The 19911-nt window shown below is 25.0% G+C and overlaps 2 protein-coding genes and 1 pseudogene across 3 annotated transcripts in view; 2 read left to right on the forward strand and 1 right to left on the reverse strand.

The window, feature by feature from the left end:
• LOC145844725 (uncharacterized) overlaps positions 1 to 1588 on the reverse strand; it is a 42335-nt gene extending 40747 nt beyond the window's left edge. For both annotated transcript variants that reach the window (XM_082952145.1, XM_082952144.1), the window contains exon 1: positions 1403 to 1588. In XM_082952145.1, the coding sequence (XP_082808271.1) occupies positions 1403 to 1510 (108 nt within the window). In that variant the 5' untranslated portion in view covers positions 1511 to 1588. The remainder of the gene's footprint in view (positions 1 to 1402) is intronic.
• Positions 1589 to 4353: 2765 nt separating this feature from the next.
• Positions 4354 to 4821, forward strand: LOC145844805 (cytidine deaminase pseudogene; annotated as a pseudogene).
• A 2934-nt stretch (positions 4822 to 7755) lies between these two features.
• LOC145844806 (solute carrier family 22 member 21-like) lies at positions 7756 to 17413 on the forward strand. Its single transcript, XM_082952227.1, has 14 exons — positions 7756 to 7906; positions 8887 to 8953; positions 9554 to 9683; positions 10183 to 10286; positions 10853 to 11007; positions 11526 to 11650; positions 12617 to 12721; positions 12984 to 13088; positions 13156 to 13268; positions 13614 to 13696; positions 14000 to 14152; positions 15522 to 15630; positions 16666 to 16784; positions 17277 to 17413. The coding sequence occupies exons 1-14, from the start codon at positions 7756 to 7758 to the stop codon at positions 17411 to 17413; spliced, it is 1656 nt and encodes a 551-aa protein (XP_082808353.1).
• The last annotated feature ends 2498 nt before the right edge of the window (positions 17414 to 19911 follow it).

Below are 19911 nucleotides of genomic sequence, written 5' to 3' on the forward strand. Positions count from 1 at the left end.
TACCATTATTTAGGTCATATTAGTGCAAAATTTAACTGCTAAATATACAACGACTTTGACAAAAAACTTTCAAAACTTAATTTTGCTTGTGTTAGATTAGATTTCGAAAAATTTAAGTACTTCAAAAATTAAAGCAATACAAGTTTTAATTTGAAATAAGACTTAAAAACTAAATTAAGGTTTTATAGCTGCTTAAAATGTAGTTGCATACCAGATCTAAGTTATATATAAAGTTGAGTTTGAACTTTGTTTGCCTTTATCTGAGTCTGATTAGATTTTGGTTTTAAAAAATGTTGAATTAAAGATACTTGGTTCACATCAGAGGGTAGCTGTCAAATTTGCACAAGTGTACAAAATTTCACAAAGATACTTTTGCACAAAGGGTCATTTTTGCACGAAGACTCTTTTACAAGGAGACATTTTTGCACTGCTTACACGTTTATCTATTTATTTACTAATTTTTTTATTTACTTTAATTTATTTTCTTTTATTTTTATTTTTTATTTTTTTACTATCACTGTAACCCCTAACTCGTACCTTTGGTTGGTAAGTTTTTTTTGTTTTTTTTTAATTTTTTTATATCTTAAATTTTTTCACTTTTTTAAATGTTTATTTTTTTTTATATTTTATATATTTTAATTTTAAATTTGTTTATATTTTTGTACAATCACTGTTACCACTAACCCTTACCGGCGGTCGGTAACTTACTTTTATTTTTTTAAAACTTTACAATTTATCTTTTAATTTTGTTTTCTGTTTTATTTTTTTCTGTATTTTTTTACTCTCGTGCAAAACTGACCCTTGGTACAAAATTGTCTTGTGCAGTTTTTTGACCTTGTGCAAATTTGGCTTTGTGCTGAGGTGCAATTTTGTTCTAGTACAATTTATTAACTTTATGCAATTTTGTCTTTGTGCAATTTAGACCTGCACCCATCAGAGACAACAAAAAAAAAAACTTTTAACTGCTTACAGCTAGGTCTTAATTTCTAAATGAAGTTCAGATCTTGCTAAGCTGAATTTAAAAATAAGTTAAACATTTTTCAGGTATAAACTTGATGAAGCAGGATCCTAGTAAGCTATTGTCAGATCAAATGTTTGAATTTTAGCTTTTTTAGCTTACACTATGTAGTTTAGAATTTTACAGGTGAGCCATAGCAAGTTTTTGAAAATTGTTTCAAATTGTGTTAATATCAATTATCAAAACTGAAACAGCATACTGATAAGTGTCATGGAAGGTGTTTACAACAACCTTGGATTTATTATTTATAATGAATAATATCACAAATACTTAAATATATGGTATTATAAATTGTTGATAGCACTTTTATTTTAGGATACTTTTTTATATATATTAGATTTAATTAATTTGAATGAAAAATATAGTACATTACAAAAAACTAACTTTAAGGCAGTTATTTTTCAGCTCTACTTCAAGATCTTTTTGTCTTATCAAGTCTTTAAGTTGCTGTATCATGAGGGCTTGTGACTGATATTCATTTATATCAACCATTTTTGATGAGTATGTAATGTAAAAATAAAATAATCAGTGAGTTTCTTTGTGTTTCATAAAAGTTTTCAAGTTAAAAAAAAGTACATCAGGCTTCATTGTTGTAATATGCTTACAAGTTTGTTTTTGCAGTAGCTTACAAAGTTTCTTTGTAGGGAATTTTTTATTGTAATTGTTTATCTTAAAAATGGTTTTAAAATTTTCAACCTACTATAAAGGCAAAAGATTCATTCGGGTAACGAACTGGAGCCAGTGCCATTTCTTTCTCATCTTTCACAATCAAAGATCAGAATCCGGAAAATTAAATTCAGTTAAAAGCAAGTTTTAAATGTTATGTAATACTAAATGAAAGCGACAATAAAATAAAACAGCTTGTCTAATTTTAAATTTAATAAGGTATGAATATATATATATTATTTAATAAATGACATATAACTTAAAATATATTATATAAACTTATAATTTTGACTTAAACCTGTTTTTATTTGTGACATTTCTTATACATAAATATTTTTTTAAGTTTATTTAATAGATGACGTATTTAATTAAGAAAATCAATTATTATTTAAGTTTATTTCAGCATAGCTAACAATAAGTTTACTACTTTACAAGTAATAGTAGTCTGTTTTAAAACTAGTATTTTTCACCCTGTTAGGAATTTTTCTATTATTTCTTAAAAATAGGGTATTTTAGTTGGCTAAAACTAAAAAACACTGTTCTTAGTATTTCCATGCCACTTATAAGTTGTTTAAAATCACTAAATAATATGGAACTTATTTGCATATATCAAACTTATATTTGTTTTATAAATGATTTTTATAATTATAATTGTAACTTTTTTATCTAAACCCTTATCTCAAACTTTTTTACCCAAACATATAAGAAATAAATAAAAACTAAAATTTGAAAAAAATTAAAGTTAAAAACAACTTGATAAATATCTTGTTATTCTTTGTCTTGTTTTAACTATGCAAAATAGTTGTATGATTTACAATGCAACATAATAAGTTTATTGTATTTAAAATATTTTGGGAACAAATTTTATGCACCCTTTCAAAATAGATCTCAGCTATGTTTGATTATTTATAACTTAAAAAAAAATTATTTTTATTGATAGCAAATGTTTGTCCATGCATATTAAATAGTTAAAAATGAATTTGCAACCAATGTTAAAACATTTTAGAATTCAACAACAAACTTTTTGAAGTTTTATGGTATAAAGATTTAAAACAATTAAAAAAAAACATAAAGTTTAGGTAAGAAAAATTTTAAAAAGTATCTAGTTTTTAACTATGTTTCAATTTTTTATTAGAAGAAAAAGGTTAATTCTTTTTTAGGTAGAGTAAGGAATAAATGTTTTCTTTAAGGTTACTAACAGAAAAAACAGCTTTTGTTCTCTAACTGTTCTTTTAAATTATGTTTCTAGATTCTAGAATAAAATATTGATTAAACCAAATCAGAATACATGATGTTGTATGCATTGACTTATTTCTTAAAAAAATAAAAGGGTAGTTATAAATCCATTATTTACTGTTTAAAAATATAAGAAAAAAAGAATTTTCTTAAAAATAGAAAACTATATAACAAGTTTTAGTTTTCATTTTTGGTTTGCAGTTTACAATACATTATTAGTAGGATAAGTTTTTATGTGTTTTATGTAAGAAAAAACTTAAATAGTTTGCTATATTATCTAATAGTCTCTATAGGTGCATAAAACAGTATAATATAGAAGAAATAGCTAGACTTTTTTGAAGTTTCAAGACAATATTTTTTTTTGAATAGAGTTTTGTTAAATGTTGAATGAGTTTACTGGAAAAGAAAAGATAGACTGGACTGGAAATCAAATTATTATGTATAAAAGTTTATTTTGTATTAAATTGGGTGTTTATAAAGGTAATAGTACTAATTTTAAATAAAGTATTTAAAAAAATGCTTTTTTTATCGCCCATAATTAGTTTAAACGTCAAGTTTAAACATTATTTTGTTTATTTTGTAACATTAATCAGTAAAATTCAAATACCTGATTTGGTTTTTTTTAATAACAACTTTGATAAAATACAATTAAAGATACATAAAATATGTATAATTAACTGCTTTTAATTGTTTATTAACTGATACTAACTGGCAACTTTCACCAATACCATTCTAGGAATCAAAATTTAGTTTAGCTGGAGGTATTCAATAAAATCAGATGTAGCTAAGAGAGCTAGAAGTAATAGATTAGTATGTGAATTTTGTTTTATATAAAACACCTTTTATACATATAAGTATAGTTTAGGTTTCTAAACAATTTGTTTTGTTGAACTTGGGTATTAAATTACGTGTAATTGGATAGTTAATCTTAACACATACATAATTTGTTTTAATTACAATCAAACTAAAGTAAAAAAAAACATAAGTAAAAATTTAAAAAATAATTTAAGAAAAGAAAGAAACAGTACAATATAATAAACTATAAATAAGTTTGGCTGTTTCATGTTTAGGTAAATTGTTTTGTAAACTTTTTCGTATGTTTTTATTTATTTTTAGTTCGATTGTAATTAAAACTACTTTGTATTGTTAATTACTTTTTGGTCTTTTATTTTACTTTTACATTAATTACCTTATTTTTATATAAGTTGTATTTAAAACTTTATTTACTTTTAACTTTATTTAATTAAACAACTGACAAGCTAGCACGAAATATAATTTGTTATAAAAATTGAGTTGTGTTTTTTTCTTTGAAATAATTGATGTATAACAGTTTATCACAATTTCAAAGTTTGTAATAATTATACAATCGTTACGCACAACTTTCAAATTTATAAAATTTCAAAAAAAAAAAAACAGCTTAAACAAACAAGAAAATGACAAACAACAAAAATTTGGAAACACATGAACCGCAACCAGCCAGCGAGAAAATGGACTTGAAAGGCCTCACGTTAACCCAGGTGCAGCAGCTCGTTACTAGGGCGACCGAGGCCAAGCAGCACTCCTACTCGCCGTACAGCAAGTTCCGCGTGGGGGCGGTCGTCATGACAACAGACGGAAAATTTTTCACTGGGTGCAACGTGGAGTGCGCGGCGTACGGAGGGACGATATGCGCGGAGAGAGTGGCAATCCCCAAGGCAATTTCGGAGGGGAGGAGGGACTTGGTGGCGGTTGGAGTGAACACGGACAGCGAGGTGTGCACGTCACCGTGCGGAAGCTGCAGGCAGTTCATCAGGGAGTTCGGACACCACCTGGTGGTGGTGTGTTCGAATGTAAGAGGGCTTTACAAGGTTTACACGGTGGACGAATTGTTACCAGACTCGTTCGGACCCGAGCAGCTTTGAGTATTTTTATAGTTTTAAAATAGGCAATTGTTATTTAATTAATATTTTATAGTTTTTTAATAATATTTAAGCTGTTATTGTTTTAAATTCTAAGCAGTTGTAACATTTAAAAGTTCATATTATTACCAAAAAAGCTGACAAAAATGTTAGTTAACTTTAGTGCTTGGTGTTTTTTATTAAATAAACTTTTTTATGATAAAATAATGGTTTTACTTCATATATTAGCTCAAATTTTATACAAAGTAACAAATTAAAATAGTTCAACTTCTTAGAAGTTCATCTGCAACGTACTATAGCATATAATATAAACATTATCTTTTTATTACAATAAATAAATCAAAATTGGTTTAAAATTTATTTTGCATTACTTTATACTTGTCTAAAATTAAATTTTGTATACTGAACTGATCAATTAGTGACTTTTGCTTGATCATTTAAAAGAGTTGTAGACTTTCGATCGATTTATAAATGTGGTTTTAAAACTCTAAAACAGTGGTTTTTAACCTTTTTTTTGTGTGTTAACCCTTTTTGGAAGATTATTATTAAATTTACCTCTTTTTTGAAGGTAATTACGTAATTTACCCGAATATACAAAGTAAAGTTTAATTTTGAGGGATAAAAACTATATTTTTTGAACTCTAAGCTTGTTAAATATAAAAAACCGTAAAATTTAAAAGTTTTCTATAACATAAAAATTATAGCTAAGTTTTAACTAATAAACTAAAAAGACAATTAACAAACATTAATATACTTAACTTTAAAAAAAAGTCTCTAAAAAGAAGAGAATTTACACCCAGGGGTAAGTTTACCCTAAGTTAAGAATCGCTGCTCTATAGGAACTAACACTTAGTAATAGAACAGTATATTGAATATAATCTATTTAACTTATGAAACAAATTTAAGCCAGCATATTTTTAAAAACTGTACTAAACAAAGTTTATATATAACTCAAAGATTTTCATTTTTTTAGGTCTGTATAGTTTTAGTTTAGTATTTTATTTTTAGATGCTAGTTTTTGCTTATAGTAAATCAAAATCAATTGTTTTGTGTTCTAAATATTTTATATCTATTGTTCCTAGTTGTGTTTAATTTCTTTGTTTTGCTAAAGGCAACAAAAATTAATTTTAATGAATATCCGAGAAACTTAATTATACTTTGATCAGTATGATCAAGGTGGTAGTTCTATAAACAAAATCATAATAAAAATAAATCGTTTCAAAATTATTTATTATAATGGTTTTTTTAACAATAAAAACTATTCGAACCATAAAAAAAAAATATAACACTTAGTCAAATTTGTTTAAATAAACCAGTTTTAAAATCCAAATCAAAATTTTTCTTAAAAACTTTATTAAGTATTCATCATTTTAAGAAAAAAAGCAAAAAACTAAGCGTATACTTATTAAAGTAAAACGTTTAGTACCAAAAAATCAGTTAATTTGCTTATAGCATTACTTTTTAAAATTTGTAGGAATACTATAAAAGCAGAACTCAATTAAAACTGTTCTTTAAATGCAAATAAGCTTATTTCACTTAAGATTATTTTATTGCTTATGTTTGAAAAAAAAAACTGCACAAGTTAACTTCAACAGTGAAAAAAAAGAAGATTCAAGAAATTTAATTTACGCTTTGGATTGCATGAGACTTATGTACAGTCAATAAATGTAGAATAAGAATACGAAGTTTTGTTGCAAAGAAATAATTAATAAAAACTGTTCATATTGTTATTTGTCATAACTAAACAAATCTATACTTCTAAATAAATCTTTACCTACAACTTTGACAGAAGAGCCTATTTGTTTTACTCTAATTTTCACATGTTTAACTGACTTAGATTTTATTTTATTTTAAAAAGAATACCAACAAATGTTATTTTTTCTTAACGCCGATGTAAAATTGGAGTTGTCTATATTTATCATAATTTTTATATTTAGAAAACAAGTTTTAACTGAAGTTTTTTCTTGAATTTAAAATTTGTCTATGCATGTTATGTTTCATTATAATTAGAATCAACATAATATTGTAACTTGGAGTCGTTTTTTATTTATGATACTTTATTTATGTAATTTATTTTTTTGTTTCGCAAGAACTAGACTATGCCGCACGACCATCAATAACAGTTTTCGAAATTGTCTACGACTAATTTCAGGCATACATATTCAGTATTGCAGTAGTAAAGCATCCCTTTGTGTAAAAATGACTCATCTAAATTGTTAACAACTCAACATCCAAGGCATGTTTCAATGTGAGATGACAGTTTACGCTCGTTTAATAAGTTAGTGTTTGTAAATTTATTTTTTGAATAGTTATTGACTTAATTGTTTGAAGAACATGAATTGAAAGTTTTCGATAAAATTTATGTATACAAAAGACTTACAGCCATAAATAAAAGCAAATAGTTTTTTGCGGTTGTTTTGTATTGGGCTATTCAATACTAAATTCAAAACGATCATAAAACAGTGCTTTTCGCTATAATAGCCTTTGATTTAGAAAGCATAGAGAACTTTAAACTAAATTTTAACATTGAATCAAAAGCACTAAAATGAAAAAAATGCTTGCTTAAACCTTTTTGAAAAACTTTAGTGTTCTTTATAATAAATTAAACCTATAAAGGTTTACATGCATTGAAATGTTTTATAATTTAATTAGCGTGATAAAAAACTATTTGGAAAATAATAATGTACATACATAAGTTATTAGGAAAAAAAGGTGTATGGTAATTAGATTTTGATTTAAACTGTTCAATTTAGCATGAGCTATTATGTTTGTAGTAACTTAAGAAAAGCTTATCGTTTGGTAAATTTTATGAGACAGCAAAATGTTTAGAGAGAGAAAAAGAAAAAAATGTAAATATGGCGTTTTTTCAAATACTTTAGTAGTAACATACTGCAGGTATTTGCAGATGTTATGTTTTAAATGTAACTAAACATCACTATGATTAAGTTTGATATAATTTTGGACCACATCGGTTACTTTGGATTGGCTCAGATAATAATATTTTTATCACTGTCTTGGTACAGAGTTTATGCTTCTTTTCATGCGTTAGCAACCGTTTTCATTGCATATCAACAGGATTTCAGGTCAGGTTTGTTGCAGTTTAATATAACAAAAGGACAATTCACATTTAATGTTTATAATGAACAGTTGCTTTAGTATTAATACAATAGTATAAAGTTATTTCGTAAACATCAAAAAATTGTGGAAATTTATTGCTTTACAAATTAATAAAAAGTTAATTTTAGTTTGTCTTAGGTAAAATTAAGAGAACTTACAAACAAAATATGATATACAGAAAATTCACAAAACAAAAGTTTATACCAAAATAAATTAAAGTTTGCATAAAAGTTTAAAAATATTTTAATATTTTTTCCAAGAGTTCTAATGCAGATTATGAACAAAATAGCGTTTAATAACTTAAATGTTGAAAATTTTAATAAAATTATCAGGATAAACAAATTCATTGGAGCATTATAGTAACAATTTTTCAAGTACTCTACTAATTTAAATAGTCTGTGTACTTAAAAAGACTACAGTTACAAATACATTTTCTTTAAATGACTTTACATTTTGAAAAAGTTAAGTATTTAAATAAAAGATAATTTTTATTTTTCCAATGTTATTCTAAACATATAAACTCTTTGTTATTTTGTCTAATTTAGATTAATACATTACATAAAAAACAATTAAAAGACAAATTTAAAATTAAAAAAAGGTAATTGTTTTCAAAAAATCATAAATAAAAAATTTAATGACAAAGATTTGTTTTAACACCCAATAAAAACTTCTTAAGACGCAAAAACAAAAAAATTAAACATATATCGATTTGAATGTACTGTAACTTTAAATCTTTTTTTCTTTTAATTTGCAGATTAGATATCAAAATTTAATTGAATTATTTAACTCTACTACATAAAAAGAAAATAAAACTTCTAAAACTATCTTTTTAAGCATTTCTATAGTATTTCAAAGATATTACTTACTAATTAATTTCTTAAATGGATAATTTTGATAACTTTAGATGCAAGTTAGATGAAGTGATTGAAGATAAATTTTCAAATTATTCAGAGGAAGAAGTTATTAAATTTTCTACTCCGTACAATGAACTAACAAAAAAATACGACGGATGTTACCAGTAAATTTGTTTTTGGTTTTTTTGAACTGTGTTTGTATGCCTAAGTTTACAAAAAGTAAAAAAGTAAAAGTAAACACGTCTTGTTTAGATGCAATGTGTTAGAAATAAGCAAGTAATCAAACTTATCTAAACTTTGTAACAACATCATTTTGCCTCAAAATTTATAACACAAAAAAGTTTTTGAAATAATTTTGCAATTAAGTTTTAAGGCGATTAAAGATACAGTGAATCATATTTTTATCACAAGTTTTATGAATACTTATAAGTTCTTGTTATACTTTAAGCTTGTATCTTTATCCAGCTTAAACTTCCAAAACATTCTAAATGGCTAAAAAAAGTACTTAATATATATTGTTATTTATACATTGAAATCCTTTATAGAAAAAAAATTTAGTCTCTGTTTCATTTTTTATATAAAAATGTTTAAACTAAAAACAAGTTATAAATCTGCTGATAAAATATATTAGTACTATAGATATCAAATAAAGAATTCTAACACTTTAAAAAAACTCCTTTGTACCTTTAGTTTGAGATGAATTTTATCAAAGCTTTTCAATTTGTAAACTTTTAGCAACAATATTTCAAATTATAAAAATACAGCTACCAATACATCAACAATACGAGCAATTGTACTAATGAAAATTGCTTCGATTTATCAAAAGACCCGGTAGAATGTAGTCAGGGTTACATATTTGATCAATCTATGTTTACTGAAACCGTTATTTCTGAGGTATATTGTTTACTTTGATATTGTTTAAAGAGTTTCTTTAAAGCAGCATCAGTAGCTAGCTTAAAAATGTATCTCTAATTTTTTTAATACTTAATTTAAAACAAAAAAAAAATATCTAAGGCTTTATTGTTGTATCTGTCAGTTTTAGTGTAAACTATAATATAAAATTAAATTACTTTTTTTTTGATAATTGCTAACAAAATTATTAAAGTTGTTTAAAAAAATGTTTTGAAAATTTAACTGATTTATAAAGTATTTGCATTATTAGAATAATTAAATAAGCTGTGTATCAAACATAAGTTTTCAAAAATTAGCAAAAAAAAAGTTTTAAACTAATTGTCAAGTCAAAAAATAATAGACTTAACTTATCCTTCAATAAAATCATACATATTGATTATTTTCGTTTATTGATTATTTCAAAGGAAAACAGTCTAAAAATCGTTTACAAAGTGCTTTAGTAATTTTATTTTGTTATAATTAATCCATTACTATTTTTCAGTACAACTTGGTATGCGATATGTCTTATGTAAATGTTTTGGGAACTAGTATGTATTTTATTGGTAATTTCTTCGGGTCTCTTGCATTTGGAAACTTTGCCGACAAGTAATTTATTTCCTTATATAAACTATAGAGTAGAAAAACTCTTAATTAAAAGAACTAAATTGAGAATTAAAAAAAGTTTTAAGATAAGTTTAAACGATTTAAAAAAAACATTTAAAGTTTTTAAAAGTTTAAAACTCATTTAAAAGTTTTGGAGTCAACGAAAAAAAAAAAATTACACAAAAAAGCTTACACCTAAGATTGATACTTTTTCAAAAATACTAAAATAGTCATTTTGATAATGTTTGAAAAATATCTAAATGAAATAAGCTGTTTAGAAACAGTATTTTTTAGGAACTTCATTTATTAAAACTAACAAAGTTTCTTTATTTCAATCTAATTTCAAAGCTCTACAAACTTTTGACAAGTTTGTTAATTTAGTAAGAGTTTAAAGTATTAAAAATTACGTTTAAAATCTGTAGAACTTTGTTATTAAGTTAACAGAGAAAAACCTTGTTTTAATAAGTTTAATATAATAAGTTAAGAAAATAAGTTATAGTAAAAGAAATAAGTACTTTGAATTTAGTTTATGCATAAGTTTTTCACGCTGACCAACTGACATATAACAGATATGGACGTAAATTTACAGCGCTGACAACTTTCGCGCTTTCTCTAGCATGCAGTTTCGCCATGTCATACAGCACCTCCGTAACAATGTACATCGTCATGAGAGGTCTTTCTTCCATGTTCGCTTACGGAACTGCAGCGGGTGTCTATGTATACAGTTGGTTAAAATTAAGTTTTTCTTTTGTTTAAAAATATCTAAAGTTTCGAAAACTAAGAGGATCTAGAGTATATATTTTCTAAAGTTTGATGTTCATATTTTTTAAACTGATGAAGTTCTAAAAACATTTCTATTAAGTTGCTTTTTAATTGTTAAAAAAATAATAATTTTCCGAAGATAGGAAGTATTAATTACAGTATTATTGAAGTTGACTCTTATGTGTTGTATAAAATAAAACTTTATTTCAATATTTTTTGTGTTTATTGTGATAAAATATTAAGATGTTTTATAATATCTATTTAATTTTTGAAAGGAGTTACTTACGAACACAAAAAAACTTATTATTACATAATCTAACTAAAACCATCTTTCATGAGACAGTAGTTAGTAAACCATTTAAAAATAAAAAAATTGAGACACAAAGTTTAAAGTACAGTTTTTTTATATTAGCTACAAAACAATAAAATCAATCAAATGTTTAAGGTTAGGGAAGGCATAACGAGTATTACCTCATACAGTGACGGAAGTGGTGGGGGGTAAATACAGGGCATACGTTGCTGTCGGGCACCACATATTCCTGCCTGTCGGAACTATAACGCAATCCCTGATCGCTTACTACTGGAGAGACTGGCACCAAATCATGGTTAGATTGTGCTACAAGTTATTAATTTGACGTTCAATTTTATTTTTAGTGAATATTATTCCTAAATGTACACTAATAGACTTTTGCGATTTTGTTTTTGCTAGTAAGAATATGGGTAATAATGTAAAGCCTTAATTTTGTTAAAAAAATATTTCTTAAAAATTGTACTATGACTACTTTGTTGTTTTTGTTTTGAGAGCGTTAGTTTAGATTTGATGGTCAAAAAACTTAAGTAAATTTTAGCTTAAGTAACTTTTTAAAATTCTTATTACAGACTTTCTATCATAAGTTAAAAAGAAAAATCGCTAACTCCTTAAAAAAGTTAAACATAGTTTATAGTTTAAAATAGTTAGCTTTATCATGTTTTAACAGGTATGTACTAACGCTTAGATTTTTTTGCTTGCATTTTTTTGACGTAAAAAAGATTCTTGTTCAAATAAAGCTTAGCAGTTTTTTCACAAACAAGCTTAGATTATATTAAAAGCACTTTCAGAACAAAATGTATTTTAAAATATAAAAATGATGAAAACTCATTTTATAAAATAAAAAGAAGCAATATGTCTAAAAGGTTGATTAAGTTCTGTTTAAATACTTTAGTTTAAAATATAGTTAACAATTTTATCTCTTTTACTATCATTAGTCTATAAATATATATTTTTTAAAAATTTTGTTTCTATGTAATAATAGTACAAAACATATTAATGTTTTTGGTTGATGCTGCTTAAACAGACAATACAGTTCGTACTCAAACTTTGATTAAATCTAACCTGAAGATGATATTATTTTAATATTTTTTTATTTATTTTGTTAATCTTTTGTAACCTTATCATACTTGTCAACAAGTAAAAATTTAAACACATTTAGTATAAAACTTTTAAAATTTCCTAACTTTTTTAACTTTAATTTCGATTATAAAACATTTTTGTATTGTTTTAAAGTAATTGAAAACAATTAATTTTAAAACAGTTAATAAGTACTTGGTTGAGCACACCCCTGCTAGTTGCCTGTCTTCTCATCCCAGAGTCGCCAAGATGGTTGTTTTCCATGGGAAAAAATGATAAAGGAAAAGCAGTCAGTATATGTTATTTTAAGTTTTTATTGTAAAAAGATGTAGTTACATGAGCTTTTTTATAGAACTTTATGTTCCACATAAGTGGAAAAAATAATGTTTGAGTTTTCGCTTTTGATTATTCTATTTGATAATTCCAACGTTTAAAGACAATTTACTTAAATAACAAAAAAAATTGCTAACTTATAAACAATGCACTACAACTTTTCGTCTAAACAACTAGTTTTTATTTATTGCGCTTACTTAAACTGATTTTGTCTCAAGGTTGTTGAAAAGTTTGCAAGACTTAACAACAAGAAACTTAATGAAGACGTTTATGTGAAGGCTACTGTTTATGATGAGCAAGAAAAAAATGCTTATTCTAAAGAGGTAATAATTAGAAATAGGGTTAAAGGAAGTCAATACAGTCTAAGAAAATTATTTTGATAAAATGTAGGAAGAAGATGATGGTGATAAAGTTTCTTCGAATAAAAAACAAAATTACTCAACATTTGATTTATTTAAAACCAAAAGCATCAGAAACATGACTTTAAATATTCTTTTACAATGGTTAGTTGGTAGTCAACGACCTAAATATTTTAAACAGATTTAAGTTAATATGTAAAAGTATGCTATATTTTTTTCATAGGCTTAAGTAAAATGATCATTATACAAAAAAACATATAAAAAATTAAACTACATAAACTACTGAATTAAGCTACAAGCAATTGTTGCTATTTTTTATACAAGTTCTAGGTATTGCTTGTTTTCTTTCATTTAAAAAATAATTGATAATGTGGCTTTATTGTTTACACTTCTTAAAAAATAAAACTATATTTTTTAAAACTTTTTTATATTATATAAACTTTACTATAAGCTATGTTTTTCTACTAATTAAACTTATTTTTAAATTAGGTTCAGCTTAACTATGATATACTTTGGAATAGCTTTAAACGCAGCACAGTTATCTGGAAGTATATTCGTAAATCACGCATTAAGTTAGTTGGAAATTAATAATAAAACATTTATAGTCTGTGTTTTAGAAAGACAAAGTTATAACACTTTTACGACTCTAAAATTGCTTACGTTTAATAATATCACAAATAAAAAGAATTAGTAATAAAACAAATAAAACTAAAACTTCCAAAAAAAGTTTAAAATTTTATAAATTTAGTTTTTCAAAAATTAGATTTTAATAATTTTTATTTTTTCAAGGTTTATGAAATTAACGGTTGCTTTATTTTATAAACCGAGTTAAAACTTAACAGTTTGACAATTTTTTTAAAAAATACATGATACAGACGGAGCTACCGATATATTTGCTAACATCTGCATAATGCTGCTGATCAACAAAATTGGGAGAAAGACTTCATTGTACGGAGGAGCGTTCATCGCAAGTTTCGGTCTTCTCGGTCTCACTCTTATTGTTGAGTTCAACTCATCAAATTCTAAAAGTAGGTATTGAAATTTGTAGCTACAGTTGTTCTTTTGTCAATCAATTCAAAATAGTCTTGAAGCTATTTTTTAAGGATCAACTTGTGTTTTGTTATATTTTCAATAAAGTTTGTAGTGGTTGTATTTTTCTTATTAAACAGTTTTTAAGAACATATAAGTTTTGCACGGGATGATAAACTTTAAAACGGAGTTTTTGTCTTCTAACTCTTTATTTTATTTTACCTATAATTCCTGACACAATATAGAACTTATACTATCTAACGTTTAACTTATAATCATAAAAAGCTTACCTGCACAAAAATATGATCCCATGAAGTTCTGACTCTTTTTCTCTATTGTAAGCAAATAACACCAAAATTTATTTTCAATATACTTGATTTAGCTTAACCTAGGTCTATATATATTAATAATTTTTCATCTTAACTTGAATTAAATGAAACAAATTATTACGGTATTCTTAAGTTTGTTGTCAATAATTTAAATAAAAACCAGAGTATAAAAATAAAGAAACAATTACAAAGTTTGTTATACTGATTACTTAAGACTTATAAAAACTTTAAAAAAAATCAGACATAACGGTAATAAACTTACAAAAATAAAAGCATTTAAGTACAGCATTAAGCGCCAAGTCAACTTGGCGTTGCAGAATAACTATTGAGTTAATTAAGTACAAGTGTTTGCCGACTAGTTGCACATAAAACTTGCTGATTGTGTTTGCACACCGGCAGTTTTTGTGTAAACGTTTATTACAAAATAAAGCGGCATTTAAACAAATTGGTTTTATTCAGATTATGTATATTGTATGTTCGAGATATAAAAAGTAGATTCTAAGATTCTTAAAGTTAAACAACGTTGCTTCATATTCAAGCTACATTTTATATAAAAGTAAAAACTGGTTAAATCAAGCACAAAATATCAAATTTATTGTAGTTCTTAAATTCATAAACCAAGCTTTAGCTAAATAATTTCTGAATACTTTAAAGCTTTTTTACTTTAAGCTTTAATTAAAAAAAACTATCAAAATTGTATCTAATATAAATTTGAATCTTTTTATAGTTAACAACGTAAAATACAATTTTTAAAAATAACTTAACTCCTCAAAACTAATGTATTTTTTAATAAAAAAATAGTTTATTTAATTTTGTTGTTTTCAGATTCTACTTTACAACAACCAATTTGTTCACCGTTGTTTATATAATTAGTTGAATAATCGGTTACAAAAATCATAAATTTGAGCAAAACCAAAACTTTTTGTAAAGACAATTTTTATTTTTTTTTAACTACATAAGCATCAATATGTTTGAAAATGTAAGCACAAAAGATAACTAAGTTATTAATTGCAAAAACATAATTTTTTGTTTTAAACAGCTTTGAAAATACTAAGCATGGTGTTTGCAATGTTTGGAAAGTTTGGTTCAGAGGTTGCCACTTCAAGTCTCTTCACAATTACCGTTGAATTATACCCAACTGTTTTAAGGTTTGTTTCTTTTATTTAAAAAGTTAAAATAATAGAGATAAAATAATAAAGATAAAACTATAATTAACAAAAGTTGAGGATACAAATTCAGAAGCTATAACAGTTAAAGTACTACTGTGTTACTGAAACATTTGTAGTAGTACTTAAAAACTTTAAATTTATGGGATACATAAACATTTAGTGTTCATAATATTTTAATATAACCTACAAATGTTTTAAGTATTTATATTTACTAAATATCAATCATTACGAATGATAAAAAGTATTTACAACTGTTTTGATTTAACATTTTATTGAAACTTGAAAACAAGTTAAAGATTAAACGTTTGTTCCTTTTTATTAAATAAAATTTTTCAGTTTTGTTAAATAAATAGTATATTATAAAAAAAAATTTAAAACTGTTAATTTTTAGTTTATGATAAAGCAGAAAGTTATTAAGTGCTTTATAAGGTTTATGTAAGTATTTACTATTTTTATAAAAACAATGCAATGTTTATATAAGGTTTTATACAACAAAACCTTTTATTAGATAATAAAGCAAAACAGTTAAATAAGCCTTTAACAACTTTGTATACGCATGCAAAACTTCTGACAGCTGCTAAGAACAAACTTTATAATTTTATAAAAATTTCAATTTAACTTGAATGTCAACATTAGAGTTGTTTTCAGCTGAGTTCATATTTTTTGAAAATTTGTTAATTTTGAACTGAAGTGTCGTACTTGTTAATTTTTTTTACTTTTCAAATCAAAATATACCATCTGTATACCATGAAACAAACTGTAATTGTCTTTTATTAAAATAAAAACAATAGTAAGCTGCTCTGTGAAAAGCTTCTGAATACTAAACAAAATCTAAGTCTAAAGCAAAGTTTAAAAAAATAGATGAAACCAGTCTAAGCTTTTCGTACGAAAATTAAAAAAAAAGTTTTCTTCATTTTTATATTAATAAAGTACTTAGAATCTTTGGATGAATACGTTGTAAATACATACTAAAAATTCTGAAGTTTATTTTATGAAGTGTACAAACAAATACAGAAGCAGCGGTTTAGGACTGGGATCAGCATCTTCAAGAGTGGGATGCACGATCGCTCCATTCATTCTGTCGCTCAAGCAGTACGTAAGGTGGCTTCCTAATGTCATTTTCATTATCATTGGTTTGTTTAATATGAAAGATTAGTTTCTAAACTAAAAATCATCATACTTTCAAAATTTGCTTAATATGACTTCTTAACGTAATTTTTATCGTTATAAGTTAGTTCATATGCAAGATTGATTTCTAACTTAAAGTTATCATATTTATAAAGTATGTTTAGTTTTGCTTCCGAACTAGCTTATTGGTTAATTTATATACATAATGGCTTTTAAATCAGAAACATTCGTAAATGTTGAATTTATACAAAATCGACTTGATATTGGTAAAATTTTGTGTTTTAATTGATTAAAAAACAGGCTTTAAAAAGTTTTTACGAATTGACCAGAGAGCTAAAGATTTTCAATCACTTCTAGCATATACAAGTGATAAAAAAGTGCAGTATTGAAAAAGTGTTCAATTAGAAAAATCCTTTTTACAAATAAAACTTAATAACTTAAGTCTTCAGTATTTAATATAAATGCAAAAAAAAAAATTAGTACACTTTTTCTTTTAGGATTTCTCACAGCGTTTTCTGCGCTTTATCTTCCAGAAACAAAAGGAGAAGATATGCAAGATAATATTGAAGAAACTAAAAAGTTCTTAAGTAAAGACAACTCAGAAAATAATCAAAAGAATACATCAAGCTTGTAAACTCTTTTACAGCTCATATTAAATGTTTGTAGTATTAAATTACGATTTTTCAATTTAATATAAGTTTCAAGAAATACCTAAATTTTATAAAAAGTTAAGTCGAAAAAGTGTTAAAACTTTTAGCTCAAATTTTCAAGATACGCAGAATGTCAAAAAACTAGGTAATTCTAAATTGTATGTAAAATTGTTTTTAAATAAAAGTAAAATTGTTTCTGAACTTAAACTATCAGCATCTTTTTATTTTCCATATATTTCCATAGTTTTTAGTTTGTGTGTGATTATTAGTTTATTTTAGTTAGTTGTGTTTGACTTTATGTTTTGTGTAAACAAGTGTTATCGTTAGGTGCATCTATGAAAAAAAAGCGTCCTGTTATCTTATCATTCATTTGTACTTCGTTACAAATAAACACTTTAATTTTTGGTATAGATGTATTAATATACATAAATAGGCTAAGTATTGTTTTGTTTTATTGTCAGTTGTCACAGTTCTCTATGCAACTTTTTTCACAGAAATAATTTTTTTTTAATATAAAACTACTTTTTTGATATATAACTCTTTAACAATTTTTATTTGCTTTGACAACTGACGCTATATTTCGTTGAAAATGCTGTCAGTAATATATAAAAAAAAGCAGTTTTTTACATCAAGTAAATATACATAAATATAAAACTATATTTAAAACACAACACAACTTTTTATATGACCCAAAGCAAATTGATGTTAAGTCTGTACTGTTTCAAATTTACTTATTCATTTATCTGAGGCTCAAAACACAAAAATATCTCACAATAAAAAAAAAAAAGTGTTTTATATAATACATATACTGGTACAACAGTTAGTTTGGAGGACTTCTCTGTTTTCAAGTTTACCTAACAAAAAGATAATATATGTAACTTTATATATTTGCATTTCAATTAGGCAGTGTAAAAGAATTTAAAACTTTTTATAACTATTTTTGATAAATATTTTAAAAATATACGTTTCTAGTATCAAAATATCTCTGATTGTTAGATATTATGTCAGTTAGCTAATTGACATAATATTATTGTTTACTAAAGTAAGTTATTAGTTTAACTAAACTAATTCTAAAGAATGCCCGGTTCAATTATTTTAAAAATAGTTTAAAAAATTGCTTAAAACTCTTTTTTATTGTTAGTTTAATCAAAAAAACATCTATACTTTATTACTCGTTCAAAAAGATATAACATTAGATACGGCTATTACGAAATTTAAAATGTACGAAACTGTATATAAAGTTTGTGTCTAATTAATTAGCATAAAACTACTTAATATAAAGTTAAGTTTTAAAACGTAGTAAAACGCCCTTTAAGTATAAACTAATTTTATCTAAGCATTTGTATTTTACTTAATTGGTATTTAACTTTTAAACAAACTAAATATTTTAAGATTTTGTAGTACTAACAAGTTTCATCTAAGCAATAAAAAAACTAGTCAAGTTTTTGAGTTTATGGCATTTACAATGTTCAAAACTAATTAATTAAGATATGTAACAGCTACTGTTACTACTGTTTCTAAAACTTTGTTTGAAAATTCAAAATCGTTAAACAATTAAATTCAAAAACCTTACTAATATAGCTAAAAAATATGAAAGACTGCTTGAAACTACATTTTTTTAATCTAAAATTAGTTCATAGAGAAGTTCATCTTTTCAGAACTTGTCATTATTATAAAATAAAATATAATACAATTTTAAAACAGTAGTTATTTTATCAAGTTTATACTTTTTTTCAGGACATTTACTTTATTAGAAATACTAGTATTGTGTATTAACGACAAAAAATACGCTCAAAAAAAATGGTCCAAGGACCAGGTGTACAAAAAAACTTTTTAATTATCGGGTCGTACATCAGAACAGTTTAATGTCATGTCCAGGACAGCTACTAGGTGCAAATGGATCAATTAAAAAAAACTGTGTAAAACCAATCTAAAACTCGAACAAAAACAGTTTCCAGTAATGACAAAAACTTAATCGCAATTAAAAACAATTAAGTATGCAGGAACCATATTTTCGGCATCAAAGCAAGTAGCAATATTTTTTTCCCTGGGTATTGTAAATGAATCGTCTCGAACGTAACACCCTCTGCTATCTTTTAAAAACGAGTTTCTAAGATGTTGAGGTGCATCTTTATCGACTGCAACAAACACAAATGACAGCTTCTTCAAATCTTCGCCGATCTTGCAGTAGCTCATACCTTTTTGTAACTCTTGTTCGAAAATAACAGAACAACAACAAGAGCAGTTGCGGGAGCGTAAAATATCTTCACCGAAACATTCTTTTTTGCATTGTTCCTCCGACGATTCAAGATCAGTAGGATAACCGGACGTAAGAACATCTAAAACTTTGTTGGCTTTTACTCCTTGCAGATAAAAAGAAACATTATTAATCAAATCAGATTCTTTTTGATCTACAGGATTAATTTTAAACAAGTAAAGAACTGATGGACTTTCATAAGAACATTTATCGTCTATTGAGCGT

This window comes from Thalia democratica, chromosome 9 (assembly GCF_965202585.1).
Source record: "Thalia democratica chromosome 9, ktThaDemo2.hap1.1, whole genome shotgun sequence".
In the NCBI taxonomy this organism is placed as follows: domain Eukaryota; kingdom Metazoa; phylum Chordata; class Thaliacea; order Salpida; family Salpidae; genus Thalia; species Thalia democratica.

Bases quoted from the DNA above. Each gene is read 5' to 3' on its own strand.
- LOC145844806 (XM_082952227.1), top strand. From the start codon at position 7,756: ATGATTAAGTTTGATATAATTTTGGACCACATCGGTTACTTTGGATTG. The intron at 13,269-13,613 runs GTTAGTTGGTAG...TTTTTAAATTAG, and splicing joins TTAAATATTCTTTTACAATG to GTTCAGCTTAACTATGATAT. The intron at 14,153-15,521 runs GTAGGTATTGAA...TGTTTTAAACAG, and splicing joins CAACTCATCAAATTCTAAAA to CTTTGAAAATACTAAGCATG.